Source organism: Athene noctua, chromosome 21 (genome assembly GCF_965140245.1).
Source record: "Athene noctua chromosome 21, bAthNoc1.hap1.1, whole genome shotgun sequence".
Lineage (NCBI taxonomy): Eukaryota > Metazoa > Chordata > Aves > Strigiformes > Strigidae > Athene > Athene noctua.
This window is the reverse complement of record NC_134057.1, coordinates 3,854,096-3,874,779: the sequence shown is the minus strand read 5'-3', so window position 1 is coordinate 3,874,779 and position 20,684 is coordinate 3,854,096. Positions and strand designations below refer to the sequence as shown.

Genomic DNA, 20,684 nt, shown 5'->3' with positions numbered 1-20,684 from the left:
AGGTTGCAGGGAATGTGTTATGAGAGAAGATAATGAGGCATTAAGAGACAAGTTTGACTATAACTGATATATTTAACATGATACCAGGTAGATATCTTCTATCTGGACAAGACAGTCTTCTCTTCTGAACCTGCTGAATTTGCCTGCAGCTGGATGTGTGAATATGACAGAGGTGCCATAGTCTCTGTCAGCAAAATTTTTTTTCCCCTGGTTATTGATGGGTTATTTTCTATTGAGCTGAAGCCAAGTGCTGACTGGTAGAGCCCAGACAAAATGGGCTTCCATTTTCAAATGGAGACTTGAACAGAATACTAATAGTGATGTGAAACCTGCTTAGAAGTGTGTGGCAGCTGGAAGTTTTGAAGAATTTCATAGGTCTCTGTCAAAGTGGAAACCTGGAAAATCTCTCAAGTAATTCCTGCTCAGACTGCCATTAGGTTACCTTTCTGTTTTCCTAGTAGTACATTTTCAGTTCAGCAGTTTTAAAAAAAAAAAAGACCCACCCTCTCAGTACAGGTCTTCTTTCTGAAGAGATTATTTCACCAAGTAAATCAAACTTTTATCTCTATTATAGCAATAGTCATTCTCTGCTGATGGGGAAATGGCTTGCCGTGATTCTGTGTTATGAGGGAGGGGAAAAACAGCGTATGACAAGATTATCGTAAAAACCTTCTATGATAAAATGTAGTAGAACAATGACCTGTTTGTATTCATTGTTAATAACTCACTGTGTATTGCTTAACTTATCATTGGAGTGTGACTTTCCAGTGGTAATGTCCACTTTCTGTTAGGTTCTGTAAATAAGAGTAATTATCAAATCAAAATAATATTTTAATTTTGTTCCTGCAAACTCCCTTCCTGTACCTGAGGGCATGAACTACTTACAGGCTGTGTAACTGTGGAATGTTTTACCAGGTCTTCTGGTACCCTTATCTGGGTAAAAAATTTGGAGTTTTTTAACCTTGAATAGCTACAAAATACTTTGTTTTCAGTAGGTATGAGCAACAAGAGAATGAAAAAATTGACATAGAGTTGTGTTTTTTTAAGGACTATCTACACTGATGATCAGTTGTTTCCATCTAATGGAAATACTTGTTGAGAACACGTAGGTGGAGGCACTCCAAAGGACTGCTTTTAGAGGAGTTTCAGGAGGGAGCAGTATACAGAGATGTGGAGATTGGGAAATAGTGCTGTTTGAAAATATAGCGTAATATAGTATGTAGCAGCGACCCATTTCCATTAAAGAAAATAAATTGGTAAAAGGCAGTATGTGTTTATGGTAGGCTGCCTACACATGCATGCTAAGAAATCCACAAAAGCGGGCTACTACTCAGTGTGGTTTAGTACTTGGCTTCAGCCTGCTTTATGCCAGGGCTCATCTATACAGGCTGAAACAGCCTGATTTAATTCAGTAGTGTTGGGTGAGGGAAGAAGCCTATCGGCGGTGATCTGTTCTGGCAGATGAGTTGGGAACAGTGAGGAAAGCATCCTTTGGTAAGGTTAGTGCAGTCACTGTATGAGGTAAAACCTCCCTGCATAGCTGGATACAGAGCTCTTGTCTCAAAAATGCCAGGCTGTACCCAAGAGTAGTGTGTGCTAGCATAACTTTCTCTTCCTATTTAAGAGCTATCCTCTTCAGCACGAGGGTTTTTCTTAATTTGTCATGTCAAGAATGTAGCCTTGCAGAAACTACTGTCTTGTAGATGCCCGCAGGAGGGGGAGGAAGCTGGAATGTCAGGCTTTAAATAGGGCAGCTGCTTTTGAGGGCACAAAGGGATAGAGCTTGAGCTGCAAGTATTTAAAACTGAGGAAGGGAGAATTACAGTTGTTGAGGTTACCTTCTGACTACAGTCTCCTACAAGCTGTGTGTTTAGCACTAAGCGATCACAAAATCATTCAGGTTGGAAAAGCCCCTTGGGATCAAGTCCAACCCTCAGCCCGACTCTACAAAGTTCTCCTCTACACCACATCCCCCAACATCTCATCTAAACGACCCTTAAACACCCCCAGGGATGGGGACTCCCCCTTCCCTGGGCAGCCTATTCCACTGTCTGACCACTCTTTCTGGGAAAAATAATTTCCTAATGCCCAGATGGAGGGTTTCGTACATTCAGCAGAACAAGAGGAGGCCACTGAGCTGGTTTGCAATGGCAGCTCTTTGACTTCTGTCGTTTGCTCGGTGGGGCCGTAAACCTCCATTACTGTGTGTACCTGTCCTGAGCATGGCATACTGAAGTTTTAAAGGTTGCTAATGCAGTAGCTAATAAACTGGGATTTTATGCTTAACAGTTCGTTAAACATTCCTGTAAACTTTTATTTGAATTGCCCTTCTGCTCTCCTGAGGTGACTGTGTGATGCTTGGGGTATGAGCAGTACACCTTCCCCCCTTATCCTGCCTGCTGAAAACTGTCCCGAGAAAGCTCTTGCAGCATGGACAACTTCCAGTGCTTACCTTTTTTTCCTGTTTGCTGGTGGCTGCATATCAGGCTTGTCACAGCTAGTTCTTGTGATGTTGCCAAGCCATGGCTCCAAATAATATACCTGCAATACTATAAGATTTCCAAGGCTGTTGTAACGCAAGTCTTACCCAAATTCACAGATACCCTTGTCCCAGAGAGCAAGGGTAATTTTGGGGTCTTGGAATGAAAAGGTGGATGGGGTTCTCCCAGCCTCAGCTCAGCTCTGGCAGCCACCTACCTCCGTTGCAATGCATGGGGACCCAGGGAGCTGATTCACCCCACGTAGCATTGGGAAAAGATAAGCAGGCTAGTCATCTGGCCCTTCTGGATAACAGATCTTCCACCCATTGCCAATTAATGATGGCTCAGTTAACTGCTGTAGCAGTAGTCTGAAAGTTCAGGGTTCAAGCCCTGCTGACATATAATATGAATGCAAGGAAGCTGTTACCACTGTAGATAATAGAAATTGTTTTTCACTCTTGTTACATGTCCTGAAAACAAAGCCAGGATGTAAGAGACACAAATAGCTCCAGCATGTAAAAGAGATTTACGTTAGGTGAGAGTCAGGCACTTGAAAGCTAGGAAGTAATGGTTTCATGGTGCCCGTGCAATTGTTGTTGTGAACTTCTGTTGGATGCACTATAATGCAGCTTTCAACAGGGCAATGACCTGTCTTTCTGTTTTGTTTTCCTTAAAGAGCTTGCTAACTCATTTTACAGCCTGACACAAGGCAGAATTAATATAGTTTGTGCAGCTTTTGTTGTCTCTCTTAAGAGTTTGTGACCAGAGGAGAGTATGTTAGTGAAGACCCAATTACGTTAATATTCCTGAAGCCATAGTTCCTCGTGCTTCTGTGGTTACAGAGAAGAAATGTGCAGGAAGTATGCCTGTTTGGACTGTTATCAATAATCTTCTCCTTATGGTTTTATTTATTCTCAATAATCCGCCGCTATTCCTATGCTGTGGCTTTTCATTACTGCTCAATGCTTTCTTCCTTTTTCCATGGTCTAATTTTAATTAGTATTCAGGCAGCTTCAGGCAGTGCAGAAGACTTCTGGTGACTTCCCTCCCCCTCCATGGCATAAAATCAAGCCAGCAGCCTGGAAGATGTGTTTTGGCCTGGAAGCTTTTGCATAGAGTTGCAAGAACTGACTCATAAGGCTCAGCCCCCTTTCAGCCTATATAGCACAAATCACGATAAGGCAGGCTGTGTTCTGTAAACTGTTCTCTGCTAGTGACGGAAAAGGAAAGGGATCGGGGAGGCAAAGTATGTCTTGCTTCAGGATGAATTACCCTATTTTGTAAACTCAGTTAACTGGTTTTATAGTCTTGATTTAGATGATTATCCTTGACTGAAAAAGGAGTGGATGATGGCCATCGTGCTGCTATTGTGTACTAAAATATCCTTATCCTGTGATCAAGTCTCCAGATAAGGTTCTGATTTTCAGTCTTGTATGGACGAAGCTTGAAGAAAGAGGTTGCACAATTCACTTAACATCTTATTTTGGGGATGCAATGCCTTGCCCAAACCTTTCATTACTACTGCATTCAGAGCTGCAGCTCAATATCCTGGAAAGTTACCTTTGGCCATGTCTCATCCTGGTACATCAGATCTGCTGCACATCCAGAAGAGGCAGCAGTACTGAAGTATACAAATTACCTGTTTGCAAACATAGGGAGCACATTCTGATACAGTCTGTTTCTGCCCTTGGCATCATTCCTCCTGCTGAGAAACTGGGAGGGATTCTGTTTTGCTGGGGAAATGAGCAAATTTAAGTTCCCAAGCTAGTCTGTGGAATTGCCTCACACTCTGTGCTTTAAACCACAAGCCTGGACAGAATTATTGTAATAAGGAAGGACACGCAGTACTCCTCAGCTCATGAGAAGAAAATGGTTTTTGACCAAATTGTGACATACTGGCAGCTTGTATTCAGATCTTTTTCACATTATGAGTTGTCTAAGAGAGATGAAGGATGTAGGTTTTAAGAATGTCCAGAGTTCCTGCTACTGTCCTACAAACACATTTTTTTGTACTTCAGATCAGTATTAAATGACTGAAAACCTACTGTACCAGGACAGTAAGACTTAAAACAGTATGGCAGATTTTTGTGATTCTTGCACTCTAGCAAAACCAAGTTTGCCAGGGATGCACTGTGCAGTTGAAGGTTGACCTGGAAGGGTCTGGTGAGCATCTGTTCCCTGTGCTCCTTGTATATTGTGTGCCACAGAATAAACTGCAACCTGCTTTAATAAATCTAAGAAAACCTCATAAAAGGAGACAGTAAAAGGCCATTATTGCAATGTGGTGTTATCAGGGAACTACTGGGTGGAGTTGGTAATAGATTGAGTAGTCTATAGTCCATGCTAGGTAAGTAAGCAGGAAAAAAATTCCAGTTCTCCTACCAACCTGATTTTGAAGAATATTCCTTCCCAAGAGTAGATCTGCCTGATAATAAAGCAAAAATGCATAGTTTTAATCTGCGTACCTGCAGTGTATTAAATTGGATTAAGTTACAGTACAGTGCTCCTGCTGTGCTAGAGGATCATGCAAATGACTTTTTCAAACTGGATCAGATGTTGTTTAAACTTTAGTTATGTATGTCTCAGAATATGAATAAACTTACTAAAGGTATGTTGGTGTTATACAGAAAATACAGTACTTCGTGCATTATAAGTTTATTTAAAAGTAAGATTTGGTTGGTGCACCGCCAGTATGGGATTGAGGAAAGTGTAGGTTGCCTCCTTGAGAGAAAAGGAAAATTAATTCAGTTTCTGAAAACAAGACTTCCAGTTTCCAGATTAAAAAAAAAAGGCTTATAATATGAGAATATTGTATAAAGCCAGGACTGTGTATGTGTGGAAAGAGATGTGAGTCATGAGTGCATATGGTGGAAAATAACATAAAGTTTTGGTGGGTTCTTGGTCATCCAGGTGCCAGATTAACCATAAGTAAACTAAGGACTCTACTAACTATTATGTTGAATGTCCCACTGTATATATAACATGCTTGTTAAAATTCCTATAATATCCAATACTTAGGGAGCAGTTTGGTAGCAATTACTTTTCAGTCTTTGAGTATTTATTTTTTCTCTGTGTGTGTATAATATATACATTTATATAGCTATAAAAATCTCCCTGACAAAGCAAAACAAACGACTGGGCTCACCATGCCTGAGTATTAACAGAATCCACTTACCTAGATTTTTTTCTCTGCCTTGCTGGAGCAAACTCTGATCAAAGGCTTCCTAAGGTTTCTTAGTGGTGTTATTACTGTTCTTCTTTTTTGGTTTCTCCCCTCTTCCCGTGTCCTAGCACCAGTTAGCACTTCTTTCCTTTCTGGCCAGTGGTGAGCAAGCAAGTTGTTAACAGGTTTGGGAAGCAACAGCCACTGTTGCTTCTCCAGCAGACTGTTGAGTGAAAGGCTTATAGCTGAATCTGTAACTGCCAGTTTTGCACAGGCAAACGTACAGGTGGGACCCCAAAGAATTATTCAAAACAAACCAAAAATACTTCTAGTTATTACAAACCAGCTGTTTGGATGTTAGTGTGTCTTCTCTAACAACTGAAAACGCTTCTACTTGGGTGGAAAACTTCAGAATAGCTTTTGGGCTGTTATTTTTAGTCCTTGGAGCTGTTGCATGCTTTCCCAGAATTATAAAACATGAACTAAAATTTTGTTAGTAGGTGCTATTCTTCTCAGTTCATTTTAAAAAAATCAATAAATATAGTAAAATAAAAAGATCTGTTTCTGTCTTGGCAAGTGTTCTCATCACAAAGTAGAGCCTGTTGATGGCAGAGGAGCTTTTCCTGTAGAAGCTGAGACTGTAAATCTGATGTAACAGTTGCAGGGTGGCCCTTGAAATGATCGTTTTGGACACCTGATTGCAAGTGGGAATTTAGTATTCTGGAATAAGGGGTAGGATATACTAGGAGATGGTAAAATACATAGTTGCTGGTAAAATACAGATAATTTAGATGAATGACAGTGTCAAAATTAAGGGGAGCACAAAGAGGTGTTTTTTAAAGGATGGTAAAGACCTTTTTTTTTTTTTTTTTTTTTTTTCCCAGGGGGTACTGGTGGTAGGTGTACTCAAATGACAGTTCAAGTGGAGTGCCTTGGCCTGGCACTGGGGCAGTGAGCCAATTTCAGGTGCTCAGCAGGCTGTAGGACCAGCTGGATGGAAATGTGTGTGGGACTGTGGTAGCCCTGGATCCGATTGACTTTAACTACCATGAAACTGCACCTTTAAGGGTAATGTGAGGGCTGCCTCTTGCAGTATTAGGAAAAAAATGACCCAACAGATGTCTGTCAGGACTTGGTTCCCCTTTCTGTCTCTTTGAAATGTAAAATTAAATTTTTCCTATTTAAATATAACTGCTTCAGGGCTCTTCCCACCCCTTGTTCTCAGTCCCTAGATTGAATCTGCAGCTGTGATCAGATAGCTTTCCAGAAACAAAGGGTAATGCTTATTAATGTTCTCAGAAAGTGGGACAGCCATACTGGCTTATTTTCCCTTTTGTCCTATTCTACCATTTCACTTTCAGTAATTTCAGTGATAATTTAAGCTCGAACTCTTGAATAGTTGCTTACAAACTTTCTGCTCCAGGAAGATTTTTTTAAATGAAAACACTCTGGCTGCTGTCTTTGTTCAACTTGCTTTTGCACCAGCGAGGACCTGGATGTGTCAGGGTGGTAGTTTCTGGCCAGGTTCGTGCATTCCCTTAAAATGCTAAGCATTATTCTTATAGGTACTTTATATTACTTATAAGTAATACTTCACCTATTGCAATAACAGGGCTGTCTTTTGGCACAATAGTCGTAAAGATAGATGAGAAAACTGGTTGTACTTCAAGGTAGGTATGAATTGACAAAGTGACTTGACTTTTTGCCTTGAAATTTGCTGGTAGCCTGAGTTTTTGCAGAGGGCGACTTGAGGACAGTGTCACTATGGCTCTATTGGGTGAATGGTAAGTGTTGTCAAACTAAGAAGGAAGAGTAAGTAAGAATGGGAGAAGTATTTAGCGTGTTAAACTTGAAACTTCCTTATCATATGACCAAAGGTAGTATGACTTAACCTTTTTTTTTAGGCTATGTTCTCTTTATTTTGGCCTCTAGTGGAGAGTATCTAATGTGAACTCTGCTCCAGTCTGTTGTATGTGCACGTTGACATAACTGAACCAAAGGAATGTAACCTACTTAGGAGGCTCTTCAACAGGTGTTTGTGGTGGTAATGTAAATACAATCACCTATGCTTTTCTGGGTATTTTCTTTAAGAGTTTTGGGTTTGTTTTTTTTTTTTTAAGGAAAACGATGAATCAGACTGTGGTGCCTGAGGAATCAGGCTTTATTGCACGTTTCCAAAGAAGAATTATTTTTGATGTCAAAGACTGCTCAAGTTCACTGAAGACTGCAGCTCCTATGCAGTTGACGCTGAACATCTGATTGTGCTAGTGAATTCTGAACCTAGGAGAGGCTGAAGGGCAAGAGGAAGCTCAGTTCTGTGGCAAGAGATTTGTGATGAAACATGATCTCTAATTTTGCAGTTTTGACCAAGAAGGCCCTGATGCTCACTAACCGCCCTGCTGCGTGCTCAGCTGGGTGGCTTGCAGCAATTGCAGGGGTGTATGAATAGAGTAAGTAATTTAAACTTGCTTTGTTGTTAATCTTTAGTTGCCCAGGAATCTTGAGGGTTGAAAGATGAGGTGGGAGTTTGCTGTCTTGTGAAGAGAAAAAACCCCACCTTTTCTGCTTGTGATGGGGTAGGGTTGGGTGCCTACTTAAGTCTTTCAAGATACTTCACTGCCTTGCCTCTGTAGTCAGGGGTTATTGGAAGGAAAGAGCGACTGGATGATCTGTCTCTACCCAATTTACCTCTGACTGTTTCAGAGCAACTTGCTGCGTATGGTGTCTGTGGCTCTTCTTCACTCATGGCTCCACCATGGTATTTGTTCAGCATTGCTGCTGGTGGCTGTGCCTGACTGCTGCCTTTTGGTTTCTTCTTCTGTCTGCTGAAGTTTTGAAGCTCTGCCATATCCTCAGAAATAGGTCAGGGTTTGCTTTGCCTTTTGTAAAGATGATTCCATGCCTGGGGCTGCAAATCTTGCTAGAGTCAGCCTAAATTTGACGATGTAAAACATGTGGAAGTGGATAAAATAAGACCTACTGTTTTTTTGGCATTGTTAGAGAATGCCTTGTTGATAAACATGACCAAATAAGTATCACTTTGGGAGATTTTTGAAGCTTATTTTCACAGCCTTCATTTTTTGGAAGGTAACATGGCTAACTCCTTGCTATAAATTTTTTAATTTTTTTTTTTTTGCCCCCCCCCCCCCCCCCCCCCCCCCGACTCCTGGGAGGAGGATATGGTTGTCACAAGTGTGTGCCAATCTTACTTGAAAATCCATTTATGTGATCTGACTGTGGGAATATATCCTGATTTGGTTTAAGGGTTGACTTTTTTTTCCTTTCTGTAGGTATCTTCAGTGAGAATAATGATTACAATCTCATGTATAGTATGGCTTTATATTGGATAGTAAAATAAGCAATTTGCTATAATAGCCTTTTAATATAACAGCATTTACAAATATTTAACTTTTGGAATTACTCTGGTATCAGATATTTTGAATATAAGCAGAGCTGACTGAATTCCAGTCACATTTGTGGAAACAGATACTGCGGAAGCTTGCAAGTCAAAACATCGATGGTACTATTTTGAAAAAAAAACCAAGGGCTATCTGAGTTGTAAAGCCAAACAGTTATGAATTACTAAAATCACAGCTGCTGTTTCGACCTCAATTTTTTGGCCCTTGTACTTCCCTGATGTAACTGGGTGATGTAGGAGTCCGGAGGGAAATGCAGTGTGTGCTCAGGTAATTAAAGTCTGTAATACAATGGATACACAAGGGGAGACAGAATTAAGGTTGCACTATCATCTTTAAATCTTGCATTTGCTAATTTGAGCGTGTGACTTCTTAACTGCTCCCCACTTCTCGAGAACCCCCCAAAACCCACATTGGAAACTGAACTCTCTGCCTGATGTTGGTAGCTGGTTGTGTATCCTGAGACTCTGTAAGCTGGAGTGCTGCTTCCTTTAATTTATGATAACCAGCAACAAGAAAGGGTGATGCTTCAGACTGACATGCCTACTCTGGCATTTAAAGTTTCCCATTCAAAAAGTTTTAAATGCAAATTTTAAATATATATTCTTCTAAATCAACTCTTTTATGTACTTCAGAAGATTCTCTGTAGATTAGCTTTCCCTTAACGTGGTATTTTTTCATCGGGACAATTGAAGATGGGTCTGTACTGCCAGAACTAGTTTCCTGTTGAAGTTTAAACATTTGTTTTATCCTCCCTCTGTCGTTTATGTGATTAGCTGGTCTTTAGAAAACAAAATCTAAACGTCATGCTGCTTTAAATAAGGAAAAAACATTCCTACTCTTCCAAGCAGCCCCTGTTTGCATTAAAAAACAGATTAATCTGTTTGGATCAGACTTACCAAAACAAACAGTGTACTTTGGATTAAAAACCAAGGGATGGTAAATTTGCCTCAGAATTAAGAAGTCCCGAGTAACTGGAAATTATGACTTCATGGTGTCTATTAGACTATCTGAGCTGCCACAGAGCATATCTGGGGCATATTCTTCCCGTGAGTTAATTGTTGCAATTTGTAATGGTCATGTTCTGAGCCCTCCAAATGTCAGCATCCTGTTTACTTGCTTTTAAGCCCAACAGTTATTATATTTTATGTCTCCAGTTTGTGCTATTGGAAGAATGTAGCCTGTGATATGTAGAACGGATACCTCCAGCTGACACTGAACACTGATTTACAGTTCTTGATTTGTTGGATGAAGATGTTATGTACAGTTACCAGGAAAGCAGAAATAACATATTTGTCAGTGTATGCAGGAGAAAGGGACTTGTTACATTAAAAAAAAAAAAAAGTGCAGCTTGAAATAAAATTGGAATATTGCTGATATAAGTAAAAAATATGGTTTATTTCTGAAGTTTGTTCTAGGATTAGTGGTAACCTGTCTCTTCCAGGAGTTGGCCAGCAATATTGGTAGCGATCCCTTTTGGGACATGAGGTGCACAGTTTATTTCCTGCATAATTTTAGGGATGGTTTATGTATACATTTATATTTGGCATTCTGAATGACATATAAATGTGCAGCTTGCTACCATGTTGTATGGAATGAGAAGAAATGCCCACGGCATGGGTGCTGTTTACAGGGCCCCTCTCTGATGAGCAGAAGTGGTTCTCTTCTGCATAGGAATGAGCATAATTCCTGAAATGCCTGGGTTTGCTTTGCCCACACCAAATGACTTCCTCTGATCTTTATTAACTGAGTGCATATTCTTGTTTGACATGCAAATACATTACAGGCTGAGATTGAGGTCTGTATTAAGGCCAAATAAGTGCTTTGTATATGTTACGTCAAACTTATGAGGGGAGTTTATTACTGTTTCTGGGAGCAAGATAACTTCTTGAGAGACAGAAGTAATGCACTTAGTTCTGTTATGCTGAAGGAATGACACTGAACAATGCATTACTGTGAGTTTTGTCTCCATTTAAAATGTCTTCTATCCAGTGTATTAAAGGAGAGACTACTTGGAAGATGCCATTCCTGGAGCTCTTTTCTCCATTTGGCCATGTCTTTGGGCTATTACACCCCATTAGAAATTATCTGAATATCTTTATTGTGTCCTACTGTTTGAAATACACAGGAACATACTTGTAGTTACTTGCTAAGTTTTAATCACCTAATGTTGGTGATTAAAAGTAAGTCAAAGCAAAGTACTGTCTCTCTTATAAAAAAAGAAAAAGGTAGTGGTCTCCTGACATGTCACTTTCTCAGAATCTTTTTGCCAGTAAATTAAGCAAATGAGTTATGTTTGCCTGTTTTTTCAGTTGCATTCAGTTTGCATGTTTTTCTTCCTTGTCTGCTGCATCTATGTCCATCTCTCTCCTCGTTGTTGGGTCCTAAATATATATACTTGCTCCCATGCAAAGGCTGTGATGCTGCATGATGGTTGCTGCCTCTCAGATCTGTTTAAATTCACCTGGGGAAAAGGAGTATTTGTGCTGGGTGCAGTGCATCCCTGTCTTGGCTATGAGGTGCTATAATAATAAACTACCACAGTAAACAAAAAGTGGGTTTGCACTACTTGTCTGAAAATACCCACAGGACAAAGTACTTCCAACAGTCAGTGCTTGGTGTCCTGACCCAGAAACAGCCCTCAGTACAGGGAGGGGACAGGGAACTCTTGCAAAACATAGAAGTGGATGGGTCTCTGCCTCAGCATCTGTGTAGTACTAATCCTTCTCTCTCTCTCTTTTCTCCCACCCTTAATTTATTTTTCTTCCTTAAGCTAGTAAGATTAAGCTACATTGCAGTCTTCTGGGGAAAGCACTGTCTTCTGCTGGCAACATCTGAAGCTCAGCAAAGAATGTTTTGTAAATAAAAATAAACAGCAGCCACTGATCCTGGAACAAGCAAGGTTTTTTGTCTTAGACCACAAGAATATCAGCATACCAGCTTGTGTTAACATGGAGGAAAAATAGGCCTAGATGTACAGTTACCTGTAGTCCTCAGAGGTGAAGCCAGCTTGAAAAAACAGGACATGTGAAAACAGATCACTGCCCTGTGATGTGACACTGTGACTTGTAAGATACACACCCAGCGACTTTTGTATGCTTAAGGTAGCAACAGTAGTGGTAGAGGGTGTGGTGGCAGGTGTGTGTCAGTGTTTTGCATCATGCTGGGCACATATTTGTGTGGCTTGAGCTTTGAGGATTCAGCCCCCTCACTGGGATCTGTGGAGCTAGTTAAAGGAATGGGTCAAATTAAATCCTGTAGCGTAAAGTCAGTGTGGATTTGGGTGTATCAGCTTCTCTGTCACTGCCCAGGAACAGTGCTGGCATAAAGGTGTCAGAATTGTGGCTTGGACAAGCCCAGGAGAGCCCATATTAGATGTGCCTAAAGGGCTGTGGGACAACGCCGCAGAGTTGAAGCACACCGGTGATCTGAGTTCACCCATTTTGAGGTTTCTATGATGGAACCTAAATTTAGCACAAACCCACATTGACTAATTTTAACATTCTACTGCTGCATAAGGCTCTGTCTAGAATTAAAACGGCATCGATGATCATAGCTGAGGCTTGCCTTGATTCTCTAAAATAGTACTTGGACTTCAGGTCTGGGTTTTTTTGTCACTAGATGTATTAATACTACAGTGTTGAAGGCACGTATTTTGCACTGTCTACCCTTTGTGGTTTCCATCACAAGATATTCTCTTACTGTGGTTAAATGTGGCTCTCAAAGCAATGAGCTGAGCCAACTCTGCGGAGCTCTTTAACACCTTAAATAATCTTTTTGCATTGCAGCGGGCTGTGACTGCGCTCCTGTGCCGTGCGGGCCAAGGCACAAGCAGAGCGGCTGGCTGGCCCTGGTGGCTGGTGTGTGGTGCCTGTGGGCACTGCTGTTTGACAGCACCAGAGCTGGGGTGGCTGCATGGACGTTAGGATGACATGGTTCCAAAATGCAGTAGTAATCACTGTAACCTGTACTTGCGTGGCTATAGAGCTTTTAGCCTGCAAAGCACCTTGAACTGTGCTGTAGGCTGTCCCCTATGCCTGTAACCAGATCTTCAGGTGGGGTGGGGGGAATCTGGTCAAGGGAATGGTTTTGAAACCCTCTCAACAACAACATAGAATTCCAGAATCACCTAGGTTGGAAAGGACCTTGAAGCTCCTCCAGTCCAACCATGAACCTCACCCTGACCGTTCCCAACTCCCCCAGATCCCTCAGCACTGGGTCCGCCCGACTCTTCAACCCCTCCAGGGATGGGGACTCCCCCCCTGCCCTGGTGTTTTGCCAATTATCAAGCCTAGCATAAAGGACACAGCCAGCATAAAGATGAACCAATAACCAAATTGTATTTGATACAAAAGGGTCAGTACATGGGTGAGCGCTGGGGGTACAAACAAGTCAGATTATACAGAATCGACATCAATCCCACTGACCCCAACAACGACACCGCACGACCAACAATGGGTGAGATAAATGGTGAAATGCAGTTTCCTATAGAAGGGGCAGGAGACAACTGAGTCAACAAACCAAACACGTAAGACCAAGGAAGCCACACACTGAATCTCTCCACAGCCCGCGTTTACCAAAGCCAGAGCTGACTGGAGCCCAGTCCCAGGGAGGCGGGAGGTCCTTCCCCAACAGGGAACTCTGCACAGGGCATCCCCCTCACAGACAGACACCCCCCTTCCTGCAATGGTCCCAGCTTTTATCCCCAGGTGGGACACCTGACCTTGGGTTACTGACTGCGGGACCCCTGGGGCTCCTTTACCCAATGGCTCTGTCTGCCAGGCCGCCCACCCTGGGGGGAAGCCTAAAGGGAAACTCACCCCCCCTGGGAAGGGCTGTGGGAATCACCCACATGTCAACCTTGATTTGGGGCTGGGGGTTGAAACCCCAGCATTTCACCTGGGCAGCCCATTCCAACACCCAACAACCCCTTCTGCAAAGAAATACTCCCTGATACCTGGTCTAAACCTTCCCTGGTGCAACTTGAGGCCATTACCTCTTGTCCTGCAAACTGGTGGCAGCCATGGGATTCCATTGCAGATAGTATTCAAGGCTTCGTTCTAATGCACCAGAGAATTACTCCTTTAGGAATACAGGCCAGCTTCTGTTCTCAAACTGTTCTTCCTTTTCTACAGAATTTGAAAAAATAAGTTAAAAGTGTTAAAGCAAATTAAAAGATATATTTGAATTGTTCATTGTTTGTTTGATGTAGTTACAGGATGAGTTGTTTTGGAGGAAACAAGGAAATACTATCCAGTGTGAGCTTGTATGCTTCACCTGATATAACTTAAAAAGCCTCAGATACACGATACAGTGTAGTAATCCTATCCAGTCTTGGATCCAGGATGGGAGAACACCCTTTTCACTAAATAGACTTCAAGGCTAACAATTATAGTTTAGATTTTTATGCAAGTTAAGCCATAAATTATTCTTGGAGTTGATGCATCTTTTCCACTGGAAAATTTGAAAGAAAGGATACTATTCATTTAGGTTGGACTGTGATAATTATCATCTTCATCTTGTATGTTTTTAAATGTAAAGTAGAAATCTTAAACATATGAAAACAAAGACTGTAAGAAATTATAATTATGGGACAATAGGAAGTATAAATTGAATGTTTTAAACTGATGATCTCTCCACCCCTCCTTAATTTATTTCAGGTTTATGACTCCGACTGTTGCGACAGCATTCTTCTGGAGCTGCGGGAATATCTGCCAAAATACTTCGGTGTCTGGTCACCACCTACTGCACCAAATGGTACTGTTCTAATTTTATCTGTTAATCCAAACCTCCTGGAAAAATCTTCTGGAGAGTGATTTTTGGCAGTTGCAAGCTCCCTAGGGTTTTTTTGGAGCGGTTTTGTTTTGTAACCCACTAATGTTCTCTCTAACAGCTTATTCCAGTTTTCAGTCCTCTGGCTGGATTAGGTTTTTGGGGTCTTTCTGCTGGAGAAGATGGGGCATGACCGTTTGTATGGCAAACGTTTCCTGAGTAGCTGGACCTGATGCATATTGCCCTGGAGCTGCTGCTGTGGTCTGGGTCGTGTCTGGTTGCACATTTGTCTGGTCAGGCCATCAGAGCAAGAGATGGGTCCTGTGTGGGTGTGTAAGGAAGAAAAAATGAATGGGTTGGGGCCTAAGGGGAGGTGTTCAAACTGGAATCTGCTGCTGGATTTCCAGAGTTCGGACCCCATTCTCATGCCACGTCATACAAAGCAGTTATTTCAGCAGGTCCCTTCCTGGGCAGCTCTGCTTGTCATCTTCTGTTACTGGGTTGAATGAAACAAAACTCTGATATCTTAACTTTGCATTTGTATAACATGTTAGGAGTCAGGAAGAAAAAGGTATTTTGGGAGGACATTGGAAGATTGTCTGTTCAAGAGAAAATAGATATTATTGATGTTTTTAAAACAGAAACTAGTTTTTCTTGTGGGGACTCTTCTTATTCACACTTGGGAAATGGAGCTTTTGGAACATATGGAAACAAAAAGATGCCATCAAATCTATTTAAATATATAGGCACCAAAACTAGATTCTGTGCTGCTTTAATATAACTCTGTCTTCTTTTGCTTATGCTGTCACTTGATAATCTCCTTTTCCAAAGAGGGTGGTAAGACAGTGTCCAAAGACCCTGTCTAAACTCTGCAGAAGGAAATACAAGGAGGATTGTGGTAGTACCCACCACTTTCTTTGTGCAGACTTGCCTTCACGCTTTCATGTTTGGCACTAACTCAAATAGCTCTACCAGAGCTATCTTTTCCTTCCTTCATAATTTTATGTGTGTCGTGGAGCTCACTTAATGGCCCCTTCAAATTGTAAATCAATTTTTTTCTGTTCACAGTAGGATCTTAAGATGTAAAAATATGTGGTCCAGCTGAGGTACGGTAATTCAACACATCCTAGTTTACTTTGGGAATTCACTAGCACTGTGCACCATGGGGCTGAATTTTGGCAAGTCTCCAACAGTGGTCCAGACATAGTCTGTAGGAATAATCGTTTAAAGGAAGAGTAACTTTTGCTTTTCTTTGTTTTGCTTCTTGAAAAGACAGTGCACTATCAGGAGCTTTCTTCATAGAAAGCTATGGTGGGGGTTCAAACAAAACACTCCATTGCCAACCCTGTTATCTGTAGCATTCATGAGTTTTGTGTAGTCTTGATAGCAGTCAAATACCTTGGAGATGATGGAGCTTAGCAGAACATGTGCATGCTGGATACATGCAAAGTTAAGAAGGTAGCCATTCATGTTCAAAGTTATCTGTTGCTTAGCAGGTATTTGCAAATGCAGTTTTGCTAATGCCAAATGTGAAGGAAAACTCCTGTGATGCATTTGTGTGTGTGCATCAGTGCTTGGCACCAGGGGTGAAAAGAATCAGCAATGTTCTGTTTAGACTGCATTAAAAAGTAGGAAAACAAGTTGAGAAAAATAAAGAGGAGGGGAAGTAATCACACAGAGAGACATGGAGAGGCTATTTTGGGGAAATGGGGATGGGTTTGTTACCTGTCCCCCCAAATTAGCTGTGGATCAAGCTCTGGTAAAAGATTCAGTGGTATGTTTCACTGCTGTGGTGTGTCCCAGTGACATTAGATGAGGGAATCTAGCTGCTAGAAAGGTGTCAAGTTTTTAAACAGAGATTGAGGATACATTTGTAGGATTTTGCCATCTTGACATTGGAAGTCTGACCTTACCTTTGGCAGTCATTGCTCTACAGACTGGGGACACAGCTCAGTACAACCTCAGAGTAGTGAACCCTATAATTCCTTATTGTTGCTAAATTGGGCATAGGTAACTTCAAATAAAACCAAAAATTAAATTAATCGGTTAACAAACTGTGCTTGCTGCATGTTCTGAGCCATATATATTTTTTTTTTAAAGAGTGTCTGTGTGGAGAAAACAACAGCCTGCCTGGTTGGCTAGGGCAGAGAGTGGAGGGCCATTGGTGACCTTATTTAATATAAAGTTCTTTTATTTGTGAGATAAGGAAGAAGGAGGACTCTGGTGAACAGTGTCTTGTATGTGTAGCATCATGGTTTTTATCTTGGGTAGAGGGTTGAGAGTTTGAGTAGGTTCATACAGACGTGAAGAGAGTTTTAGGCTTGTGGTAGAAAAAAAACAGAGTAACTTAATTTAGGGCCACTGTGAACTTGATCTGTGACCATCTCTTGAGTTTCCACGTGACAGGTAAGCAGGAACTGCTGTGGGTAGGGTGGAGAACACAAGGAGTTTATTTCCTCAGAGAAATATTTAGGGAGAAGCATCAGTCTTCTGTGCTAACTAAAAGTGGTGAAATGCATTAAGTATAAATGAGAATATAGGAAGTGTGACAGAAAAGATGGTCTGATATTCCCAGTATCAATAAAATTTGTATAATAACTGTCCTGCTATGCTGAAACTGCATAGGTGTTACTACTGCACAGGGGACAGTGAGGCGTGGGTGACATCTCCCTAAGCTAATCCAAAATTGGAGTTAGACAATTTAATTTGAACTTTGGGTTCACTAGCATTGTGGGCATTTGGAGTTTAATAATAAAGAAGTGGAAAAGTTGATATAAAGATACAGGAGCCATGTTAAGCTTTTTATATTTTCTGCTGAGAGTTCTGGTTTTTTGCTGCCTACTTGTTGCCCCTGCATATTCTTTTTAAGTAACTTCACTGCTGCTCATTTCATACTGTGCTCTAATTTTTGTTGCCTAAACTGAGAACAGAGTAGATAAATATAAGCCAGCTTCAAACCTTTCTTTTCTTCTCTTGTTGCTGGGAGCAACTGAGGCTTTTCCCTGCTTATTCATATGTTTTGAGAGATGTCTTGGAAGTTATGAGAAGTAGTCAGATGCCTCAAGTTGTTTTGTCACTTCTGATCCCAGTGAGGACTGAATTCATCAACATGTGCGTGTTGAGGTCCGCAGTGGCTCATGCCATGCATACTTGCTGAATTTTGGTCATCTTTTGGTTTGTCTCCTTTAGGACTGTAATAAAATATGCAAATAGTATGCCAAGCCACATCTTCCTGCCTCCTTCCCTGCCACTGAAAAATAGAGAGGGGGAGGGCAAGCCTCTGAGGAATGATTTGTTTAAACCCATGAAATATATAGTCAGGATTATTTACCAAAGCTAAGATACAAAATTCTTTTCTCTGCAGGGGATTTTAATTTAAGATGGTTTTAGATGGCAAATGCATGATTTTCAGAATCATGTTGTATTAGCAGTGTACTATATAATTAGAAAATCTGAACTGTTTAAAAAATCTGCAATTTTTTGTTTAACAAAGCAAGGAGAGGAAGGAGAGTGCTCTAGTTATCTTGGTTCAGCTGCGGACTTGTTGGTGACCTTGAGAAGGACACTTGGGGTCATCCTCAAAAGACAATGAGAGCACCTGACTTGAAAAGGTAGAGCAGTGATACCTACCAATGTCTGAATGCCTTTCTGAATGCAAACTTTGTTTGCCTTAGTCTAAATGCTTTGAGATATTTCAGGCATAACTGGTGAAAGTTGTGATATGTTCCGATACTGTGGGTTTGGGGTCTGTTTCAGTAGACCATAGATCTTGATCGTAATGCAAATAAGAACCAAACAGTGCCAGGAAAAACAAAGCATGAACACTTGATGCATTTGTCTGAATCTGTAATGATAGGAAAAAAACCCAACTTGGTATAATGCTTTATCTGTGGAGGCATTGCACTTCCTTGCAAGGAAAAAAGAATGGGGGTGTGCATTGAACAGATGTAACGTAGTCTTAATTCTGAACCAGCAGTTAGCTATAACGATGAAGATTTAAATAATAATCCCAAAAAGTGTGAGAGATGAGTCATTTCTGGATAATTCACAGGCTCTGCCAAGTAATTAGTATTTCCCAGGGTTAGTGTTATCTCTTCAGTTATTTTAATGCTTTTTTTTTTACTTTTTAAATAGTAGTTGTTACATTTTTAGGAGGTCAGTAAGGGAAATATTCTAGTTTAACAAATCTGAAATGGATGGGGAACTAAAATGTGACAGATACTTAGAATGTTTAAATAGGAGGTGCTGTAGGCTTAAAAAGAGGGATTTGGACCAGTGGAAGAGAGGACAGTGGATAACCATGGGTGCTCTGCAAATACCTTTGATGGAAAGAGCATGACTATCTTGCCTGCATGTTGTCTGAAGGGAAGTATGCTAGGTTTTGGGAGATTTAAGTTCTGCTTTTTAAGCTTGTTATTTTTATGGGTTCACTGTTTGTTGCATTGTGGAAATAGATATTTTACGCTACTTCATATTCAGTTATATTTTAGGGTTGATAAAAACATCTAAGCAATATATATAATTTGTGGGTAACTTGCAATTGGTATAATTTTGTATTTGTAACAGTTTGAGTCCGGAGGTGCTCACAGCATAATCCAGAGCATTTTGGAGTTGGTGGTGAAAGACTGGAGCCATTTTCTGAGATGTTTCTGTATTTATTTTCTTTCTCCACCTCCTATGGCTTACCTCTGGCTCAGTGCTTTTGAGAGCTAAGTCCTGAAAACCTTCAGTTTATTTTAGTTGTTGTTTTCTGGATTGTTTTAGAGAGGGACATGAATCTATTGATTACAGTGACTTCTGTAATATGCAAAAAGGATAGGTGTGAAGGATAATGCTTTGATTTTTTTTTTTACTTTTTTTTTTTTCATAATTTTTGCTTTGATAACAGATAGCTAACAGGTTATATGGTCTTGTCTGGACTCAGCAGTGGTTTCCCAAAGCCCTGCTGTGCTCATATGTGACTGAATTAGACCTGTGTATAAAAACTTTGATTAGAAAAGATGGCACCTGCAGTTCAGATGATACAGATGTACAGAGTACAGTTCCCAGTAGGGAGAGTATTTGTCCCACTCCTCCTTAGAGGATATCTAGTGAGCACAGACTGAGTATGTTGGCTGCCTGTGGCTTGTTAGAGTTTAGTTTGAGTTGTTATTAGCTTGGATATCCCTGCAGATGTAGTTAACAAACCTGGTCTATGGGTGAGCTAGTCTATAATGAAACTCTTTTTGCTGTAGCTAAAATTGATTCTGTAGCCCACAGGGCATTGAAAAGTGCTGTAAGATGATACAGTGAGTTAGTAGAAGACTGGATTTTTTTAGAATAGTGTATTGATTTGACAAGCTTTCCTGAGAATGACTCTACATTAACAATATGTTTGGTCCCACTTACACGTAAAGCAGGCATCTAAGGATTAAGTCAACTCTATTTCAGATTGATACATAAGTACTTTGGGAATTTGGGACTTTTGATTATGATGGTGTAAAAATTGAAGCTCTAAGTAGGACTTATTAAAGTAATAAAAGTCCTTTCCATTGCCTGTTACCTGTCTGTACAGCTACCAAAACAAGGTACTTTGTCCCTCATCTCTCTTTAAACTTCAACTGTTTTTGCTTTCTATGGCAATCCCATTTTAGATCATGCTGCAAGAATGGGGAATAATACAATGGTTTTGTGTATTCAGAACGCTTTAAAGCCAAAGAAGTACACTCATGGAATAGGCTGTACTTGGAAGAAAAACAGACTTTAATGTGAAGTTTGTGGCTGATAAGAAGTAGATTTGCAGAAGCTGAGGTGAAGAATGAGACGTGTGCTATTGCTGTGTGTTGTCTGGGTGCATATCGTACCCAAGGCAAG

At 40.8% G+C, this 20,684-nt stretch overlaps 1 protein-coding gene across 1 annotated transcript in view; it reads left to right on the top strand.

Moving 5' to 3' along the window:
• IPMK (inositol polyphosphate multikinase) overlaps positions 1-20,684 on the top strand; it is a 44,613-nt gene that overhangs the window by 7,656 nt on the left and 16,273 nt on the right. Inside the window, exon 3 of the mRNA XM_074924296.1 lies at positions 14,720-14,816. Within this exon, the coding sequence (XP_074780397.1) occupies positions 14,720-14,816 (97 nt within the window). The remainder of the gene's footprint in view (positions 1-14,719; positions 14,817-20,684) is intronic.